Source organism: Coffea eugenioides, chromosome 6 (genome assembly GCF_003713205.1).
Source record: "Coffea eugenioides isolate CCC68of chromosome 6, Ceug_1.0, whole genome shotgun sequence".
Classification (NCBI taxonomy): domain Eukaryota; kingdom Viridiplantae; phylum Streptophyta; class Magnoliopsida; order Gentianales; family Rubiaceae; genus Coffea; species Coffea eugenioides.
In genome coordinates this window covers 6,528,949-6,537,379 of record NC_040040.1, presented here as the reverse complement: position 1 = coordinate 6,537,379, position 8,431 = coordinate 6,528,949, and the positions used below count along the sequence as shown (strand labels likewise).

General features: G+C 38.7%; 2 protein-coding genes across 2 annotated transcripts; one reads left to right on the top strand and one right to left on the bottom strand.

Annotated features, from left to right (window-relative positions):
• Positions 1–787: 787 nt before the first annotated feature.
• Positions 788–2,010, bottom strand: LOC113775573 (polyubiquitin 3). Its single transcript, XM_027320514.1, has one exon. It carries the CDS (start codon positions 1,869–1,871, stop codon positions 951–953), a length of 921 nt encoding a protein of 306 aa, XP_027176315.1. The 5' UTR covers positions 1,872–2,010; the 3' UTR covers positions 788–950.
• A 1,902-nt stretch (positions 2,011–3,912) lies between these two features.
• On the top strand, positions 3,913–7,971 carry LOC113774803 (adenylate kinase). Its single transcript, XM_027319428.1, has 4 exons — positions 3,913–4,330; positions 4,968–5,108; positions 6,214–6,486; positions 7,545–7,971. The coding sequence occupies exons 1-4, from the start codon at positions 4,031–4,033 to the stop codon at positions 7,686–7,688; spliced, it is 858 nt and encodes a 285-aa protein (XP_027175229.1). The 5' UTR covers positions 3,913–4,030; the 3' UTR covers positions 7,689–7,971.
• Positions 7,972–8,431: the final 460 nt, after the last annotated feature.

Sequence of the window (8,431 nt, the reverse complement as noted above, 5' to 3'; positions counted from 1 at the left end):
TCCTCCTTAAAGCAGTTTCATAATATAATACGGACTGGCCCTTCGGGTTCGGTTCCGTGGTTGTAGTCCCAGTTGAGGAGAACCACGTCAGGGATCGAGTCCCAATTGTTAAGGTTAAATCTCCCTCAATCAGATTAGTTTAGATCCATGTTACAGCTCGCACCATTAAGAGAACACGCTGATAAAGGAAAATGTTAAAGTCCATCATATCACACTGTCACGGGGTGAACCGATGCACAAAATATAATCACGGCCCACGGATGAGATCAATTCTAAGATAGCACACCTACAGCTAATATCTGACCTTGAATCATGAAAAAGATGAACATGCCAACCTCCCATCTTTAGCATAGAATAGTAAGACAGTTATCTTTCGTATTAAAAATTTTTAAAAAATTTATGAACATGCCATCAAACCAAAATTCCATTGTTTGCCGTGCAAATTGCTATAATTTCACCCCAAAAAAAAAAAAAGGTAAGACCGAAACAACTCAGAGAAATGCCATTCAAACCTTCCATGATTAGCTTAGGAAGAAATTAGTACAGAAAATTGCCGTGGGAAGAGTTTGCAGAGCGAGCTTGAGTATGCAGAAACATTGGTGAGATTGAAAAGTTTGCAAAACATTCAAACACTGAATTTTGAAAGTTTGCGAATCATAAACGCCCAAAAATGATTCAATGCACATACTATAACAATTAATGATCGTGTAATGACAAACGATTGGTAACCTCAGACGATTTAACCAGGTTCACGCATTGACCCGTTAGAATTGATGAACCGATCAAAGACGAAAAACGACGAACTGGCAGTTTACTTCATTTTCCCTGAATTTGGTACTGAAATTAAGAAAAACGATTTCAACAAACATTTATTACGGGAAGACAGAGTATAATTCAAGGACCTAAACAAGTAACTAAAAACAAGCATCTACTATTAAGGCTTCTAATTCTTAGAAGGCACCACCGCGCAGACGAAGGACAAGGTGAAGAGTGGACTCCTTCTGGATATTATAATCCGCCAGGGTGCGCCCATCTTCGAGCTGCTTTCCAGCAAAAATGAGTCGCTGCTGGTCCGGTGGAATTCCCTCTTTGTCTTGGATCTTTGCTTTGACGTTGTCGATGGTGTCTGAGCTCTCAACTTCAAGAGTGATAGTCTTACCAGTCAGAGTCTTCACAAAGATCTGCATACCACCCCTCAAGCGCAACACCAGATGAAGAGTAGATTCTTTCTGGATATTGTAATCAGCTAGGGTTCGACCGTCTTCCAACTGCTTTCCCGCAAAGATCAATCTCTGCTGGTCCGGCGGAATTCCCTCTTTATCCTGGATCTTAGCCTTGACATTATCTATCGTGTCAGAGCTCTCGACTTCCAACGTGATCGTCTTCCCAGTTAGGGTTTTGACGAATATCTGCATACCACCGCGAAGCCTCAAGACAAGGTGAAGGGTGGACTCCTTTTGGATGTTGTAGTCGGCTAGGGTTCTGCCATCGTCGAGTTGCTTGCCGGCGAAGATTAATCGCTGCTGATCCGGTGGAATACCCTCCTTATCTTGTATCTTAGCCTTAACGTTATCGATCGTGTCGGAGCTCTCGACCTCCAGGGTGATGGTTTTGCCGGTTAGGGTTTTCACGAAGATCTGCATGCCACCGCGGAGGCGGAGCACAAGGTGGAGGGTGGACTCCTTCTGGATGTTGTAATCGGCGAGGGTGCGGCCGTCTTCGAGTTGCTTGCCGGCAAAGATGAGGCGCTGCTGATCGGGAGGGATGCCTTCCTTGTCTTGGATTTTGGCCTTGACGTTATCAATGGTATCAGAACTCTCGACCTCGAGAGTTACGGTCTTGCCCGTTAGGGTTTTCACGAAGATCTGCATAATTGAAAGAGATGGCTAAAAACTACAACCTAGAAAAGGAATCGAGGAAATATTAGGAATTTAGAGAAGAGGGCAATTGAGAACGAATTGCTAGAATTATTGCTGAACAGTTAACGATGCGTAGAATTGCCGATGGTATGCTGTTTATATAGGAGAGTTGGCGGACTTTGTACGCCAAGGTCGCTGCTGGGCAGTTTCCTAAACAGTATTCAACAGGGGCCAGAAAGTTCTCGGACAATCAGTTGGGGCGGTGCTTACCTGGACTGCAAATCCAGCCCAATCTAGAAATTGCTGGAAGTATCCTTTCCTTTTCCATTTTTTGGCTGATATGTTGCCTTAACCATCCGTGAAAATTTAACTACTGAGAGAGAAAGAGGGACTCCAACTCAGAACTTCTAATTTCAAGAGTTTTAATTTAAAAAAAGGACTAAATTGTTAAGTTTAACTACTTATTGGAATAACACCCCTAAATCAAAGGGGATGATTATTATTTTTAAAGTCTTAAGGGCTGTATTGCTGGTTTGAGACAATCTAGTAGCGATGTAAATGTAATTAATTCTTAAATAATATGTCAAGAACATCTCGAAACACACTCCGGACGCGTGCATCTCATAAAAAATTAATATTTAAGGTGTCAATCAATTTCATTCCTAAAGTTTCATGCAAAACATATTTCATCTTTGTAGCTTTATAATTTCAATTAATTTCATCCTTAAAGTTTTACGCAATCACATTTCATCCTTATAGTTTCTTAAATTTGGCTGATTGAGGATAACTGGTATATCATCAAGCAATTTGAATGGGATAGCGTCGTTTGACCATAACATATCCATTAGTTAAAAAAAAAAAACACTGGATCAACAAAAAAGTTCAAAACTCTTTTCTTAATTCACTTTCTCGTTTTAGTACAAAAAAGATTAATAAATTTTTAGCCACCATTGCTCTCTTATTAATCACAATCGAATAAGAAGATCCAAAGAAAAGTGAAAAATAAATAACCATAATATATAGTCAATTGAAGAAAAATGCCAGACAAACCCATTACAACTCATTGAAGAAAAATATTAATGCGAAAGAATGAATGGTTTTGATTGTTATTTAATTGCAAAATTTTGTTTTATTGCATCATATACGTATTTTTCAATCATCTATTTATCCTTCAATCTATTTATTTTGTTTCAAATATAGCATACACAATTTAAAGGAAAAAAGAGATAGTCTCCTATTCAAAACACTTGTTGTTATTTTCATAATTTAATCAATAATTGAATTAATTATTAATAATACAATTATTAATAGGACGTGTGATGATATTATGTCTAAATTGGTTAACAATTATTTAATTGTCCTTAATTGGTAGGAATTATAAACTATATGAGGATGAAATGTGTTCTACATAAATTTTAAAGATAAAATTGGTCAAAATTACAAAATTATGAGGATGAAATATGTTTTGTATGAAACTTTAGGGATAAAATTGGTTAGCACCTTAAATATTGGGATGAAAAGTGCATTTTTCCCATCTCAACTAATCGTGAGTTTACAGACGATGTGGTGATTTTCTGAACTTTTGTTGTAAAATTGTCTGATCATGTGCGGACAAATTTGGTAAAACAAAAAGATAGACAACCACCAAGCCCTTGGGCTGGTGGCTAAGGGCTTGGTGGGGTGGGAGGCAAGGGTTCAAACCTTGCCTCTTACCAATATGCCATTCTTGTGGCTTGCTTCAAATCCAGACGAGTGCGTCGTGCACCCGTTTGGTCCGGTGGTGATTCTGTACCCATCGGTCCCATAGGCTCAGTTGAGCCTCCCCGTAGATAGAGTAGGAGTATACCAAATTTGGTCCAGTTATTCACACACAGATACATCTTACCTGGATTGGGTCTCGTAATCCTGATCCTGACCCAAATTCGATGTTCATCGGTCCACATTAAACTTCAGCACTTTCCGCACCTAAGAGGTACAACGCAAAGCCCAGAATCCAATACATAAATAGTAGTAGTTCCTAGATTCCACTCCAGCTTAAGTGGGATGTGCTTGATCCTCCCAATGCTATAAAAGGCATATTCTCCAGGGGCTCTTCGTCTTGTTCCCCCGGTCGGCCTCTTCAACTCAGAAAGTTTTTACACCTTTTCTATTATATATTTCCCACCATACCAATGGCGGCCGTGATCCGCCTCTTGAGGCTCTCGTCTTCCTCTTCCCTTTCTCTTGCAAGGAGGTCTTTATCCACGGCTGTCGTAACGGAGGCCGTGAAATCACAAACTTACACTCAAAACCCCGCCCCGACTGCTGTAGATCCCAAAGGTAGAAACGTGCAGTGGGTCTTTTTGGGCTGTCCGGGGGTGGGAAAAGGTACCTATGCTAGTCGTCTCTCTACTCTCCTCAGTGTCCCCCATATCGCCACCGGTGATCTCGTACGCGAAGAGCTTAACTCCGGAAGCAATCTGGGCAAACAAGTAGGGGGTCTATTTAAAAGCGTTTATGATATTCAAGCTATGTTATTCATTTTCACCTTTTGAGTTTTGAGTTGGAGTTTACACTGCAAAAAGATCGAGATATTTTGCTTAACTTTTCCTTTATATATATATGTGTGTGTGTGTGTGTAAAAAATTCTAGCTAAGTGGGATTTGGCTCAGCTAAAAGGGAATTCAGAAAAGAAAAGTCTATCCCAACCCTCTATGCAGCTGGAAAAGATGAAAAAAAATGTCTCCTTTATTATGTCTACGAGCTTTAACAATTACTCATATTTGGCTGTAGATGACATTTTAGTTTATTTGAATTCTGTGCTTGAACGAAGGGGGTTTATTTTTGTGCTTTGTTTTTCTTTTTATTTTTAAAATGTTATGATGTAAAATAAATTTTCAAGTTGGCGGATAGCTTAGCAATTTGCCTACTGAAACTTCAGATTATCTGGCAATTGCTTGGGCAGAGCTAATTGTTATTAACACCTGGACTAAGAGTGCTGCATTTGCATCCGACTTTTCGTATAATCTCGTGCAGACCTTTTTTTTTTGGGTCGAAGATATGAGATTGTGTTAGTACAAATTTTGTAGAATATAACAGTTGAGATCTATCGCTATCTTATGCTTGCAGCTCGAAGATATTGTGAACCAAGGAAAATTGGTTTCTGATGATATAATAATCAGCTTGTTGTCAAAGAGGCTTGAAGCAGGCGAAGGAAAAGGTGAATCTGGATTCATACTTGACGGGTTTCCTAGAACTGTTAGACAGGCGGTGAGTGATTCCTTATGGGAAGAGCTGTACTTCTTGTTCTATGTGTGGAAGTGGATGCAATGCCTACATGCAACTTTGTTTCTTTCATTTGAAGATGAAGAAGTAGTGAAAAATAAGAGAAAAGAAAAATTGATCTGCATATGGAATGGAATTCTGAGAGTTTTTTATTTTGAGGCTGTTTAGGACACGTGATTTCAAATTTTGAGGTTATTACTGCATTTTTGTTGGCTTGTACTCATGTTGTAGCTCTGCATTCTCCAATTTTGTGTTTCTGGTGCAAATCTGCTTTAGAAGACATATGTTTTACTAAAGTGCCATGTATTCTCATGCAAATGAAGTGTCATGTATATTTTTATTTGCAGATTTGGCAAGAAGTTGAATAGAAGACATGACACAGAAATTTGATAAGAATACTTAAGCTACAAAAGTGATTTAATTGTGATCCCATGCTATGATCAGAGTATTTTCTTTTCAATATGTTGATTCCTTGTTTCTAAGATTGCATAATTGCAATTTATTTGTTTTTGCAATTTCTCCATCTGGTTCTGCTTGGAAGAATTGATGATTTGTATGAGCAATATGATTCACTTTTCATTTATAGGCAACAAGTTAATTTCTAGAACTTTATTCAATTTCTGCCATGCCAAGTTCCCTTGCAGAATTCTTGAATGTGGGAGGTGAAAGTGAAGTTTTGAGTCAGAGTTCCTAAAACCTCAATTAATATACATAAAATTTGACTATAGGAGAAAACTAAGTTAGTTGGCAGATTTAAGTCGATGACATGGGCATATGGGGGGAAAAAGATCGCAGGAAGGTTAAGGATACTAACCAAATAACTGAACCACCAAAGTTAATGAGGACATATAAATGAAATGCTGGGGTCTAAGGGAGTAAATAGTGAAGTAGTTTTTAATGCTCTAAATTCCAAGTTTGTCTTTATAAGCTCCTTAATTCCAGATGGCTAAAATCAAAAGTTTCGCACAGGAGTTATTTGACAGCAGTAGTCTATAGCGTTAAGGTTCTTCCTGATGATGGAATAGCTATAGGATTGTAGTTTGGGGTATTGAGTTGAATTGTGCTCTCATGTCTTTGCATGTCTATGCAGGAAATTTTGGATGAAGTGACACACATTGATTTGGTTGTCAATCTTAAGCTGCCAGAAAGTGTGTTGATTGAGAAGTGCCTAGGGCGAAGGATTTGCAGCCAATGCAGGGAGAATTTTAATGTGGCATCTATTAATGTGAAGGGTGAAAATGGTCGTCCTGGAATTAGCATGGCCCCTCTTCTTCCTCCTCCACAGTGTGTTTCAAAGCTCATCACTCGAGCTGATGATACTGAAGATGTTGTAAAAGAAAGACTTCGCGTGTACAATGAAAAGGTATCCATCCTTCCTCTCCCTATGGAGCTTTGCCCAAGGGTGGAATGAATTTCTAGTAGACTCTTATTTAAGGCCATAGGAAACAAGCTTTTACGGTTTGGTTTACTTTGCTTGACTTATTATCATTCGTCCTTTCTTTCATGTGGGGCAGGGGAAGGGGTACTAGGATGACCAAGGACAAGCTCTCAGCCTACCTAACAGAAATTGTTAATTTTAAAATGAAGTTGTATGGAAGGTTAAATAATTGCAACTTGAGTTAGAAAAGTTTTCCAAACTTAATAGCTTGTCCAAATTCCTAACCATGCCCATCAATATTCTGAATTGAGAATTCTTGTTAATCAGTATCTCGAACAATGGGTTTTAGGCTGAGTTGCATGATTGAATCATCATCTGTGGAATCAATTTATGACATGGTGCTTTTGGTGGCCGCAATTCTCTTTCAACGGACTTAGTAACATGTCACACACTCTACGGGTCCTTCATTCCCTTGAAGTTTTTTTTTTTTTTTGGTCGCAATCTACAACTATTGTTAAGTTCCCGTGGATCTACATGTCCCAAACACAATGTTTTCATATTTGTTCACAACAGATTAGTCTAAGAAACATTCTAACTTGAAATCTTCTCCTCCCTGTTAAGCATAGTGGTGGAAAATCACGAGGGATTCTACAGAAATTTTAACTGAATTACGATCCTTAGGTGTTATATTATTTTGTGATGTTTTAAAATTTCATCAGTCAGATTAATTTGTAATTTCTTCTGTGAATTAGAGGAGAATGATCAGTTATTCAATTGGTGCATTGATACTGACACAGGCCACAATCAACTTAACCCTTGTCACTACTGTCTAGCATGGGCTGTGTTTGACTTATAGATTGTTCAGAATTGGGTCATTTGATATTTATGGTCAAACACTATCTCGTAGGGTTGATTGGAGAAAACATTGTGAAAATGTCAAGGTTTCTCCTTTTGATTCACAGTTAGAGTAAGATTTCACAGTTGCTTTAGATGTCTCTTCCAGTAGTTGCTTCTTGTGTGAATCTTACATCTGGTGCTTGCAGAGTCAGCCTGTTGAGGATTTCTATCGGGGTCAAGGGAAATTGCTGGAATTTGATTTGCCTGGAGGAATCCAAGAAACCTGGCCAAAATTGTTGGAAGTTCTTAACCTTGATGAGCAGGATGAGAAACAGTCTGTTGCTGCTTGAAGCATTCAGTTGCTGTGCATGAATATAGTGCACGCTTGAACAATTTTGCAGGGAAAGACCAGCTTTTTTTTTCTTTTTTTAAATCCATTTCTTTTCTTTTATTGATTGATTGTGAGGAAATAACAAACCTATAACCAGCCCGATAATTATGGTGGCTATTAATCGAGGCTCTTAACTATTCAGAAGTCTGTTGTAAGATTAAAATACTGCAACTCACATGAATGATTTGGTTGAAATTGACTGTGATAAGCCTCAAATAGACATCATTGGTTCATTGCTCTGCTTTTGTTGCAGCTGTCACGAGTGTCCTTGACCATATTACGTTCTGTGTACTTTAATAAAAAGCTTTACATTCACAATCAAAACACGGTTTTTGCAAGATTTTGTCCTTTGTTTTTTTGGGCACAAAAGGGAAAGTGGCCTAACCCTTTAACTTGCAACAAAACGTGGGGCGGCGGCTCTTCAAGCTGTTATCTTTCACGTGCTTAGGTATTTCTGTCGTACTCCTCGAACAAAACCTCCGAGTCTGAGGTTAGGGAGTAAGCTCAGATTAGAGGGAGGCCTTGGTGGTGGACTGGCAATGCCGACATCCTCTGTAACTGTAATCTTCCACCTTTATTCATAGTGACCGACCAATGCAGCACATGATGTGTCTGCTTGGTGTTGACATGACAGCAGCTCAAGTTTGCCGGTTTTGGGATGCTTATTGAACAGCTAATTCATGGTTGTTGCAGATACTTCTA

Coding starts and splice junctions, on each gene's coding strand:
- LOC113774803 (XM_027319428.1), top strand. CDS start 4,031: ATGGCGGCCGTGATCCGCCTCTTGAGGCTCTCGTCTTCCTCTTCCCTT. Junction 4,331..4,967: donor GAAGCAATCTGGGCAAACAA/GTAGGGGGTCTA, acceptor TTATGCTTGCAG/CTCGAAGATATTGTGAACCA. Junction 5,109..6,213: donor CTAGAACTGTTAGACAGGCG/GTGAGTGATTCC, acceptor ATGTCTATGCAG/GAAATTTTGGATGAAGTGAC.
- LOC113775573 (XM_027320514.1), bottom strand. CDS start 1,871: ATGCAGATCTTCGTGAAAACCCTAACGGGCAAGACCGTAACTCTCGAG.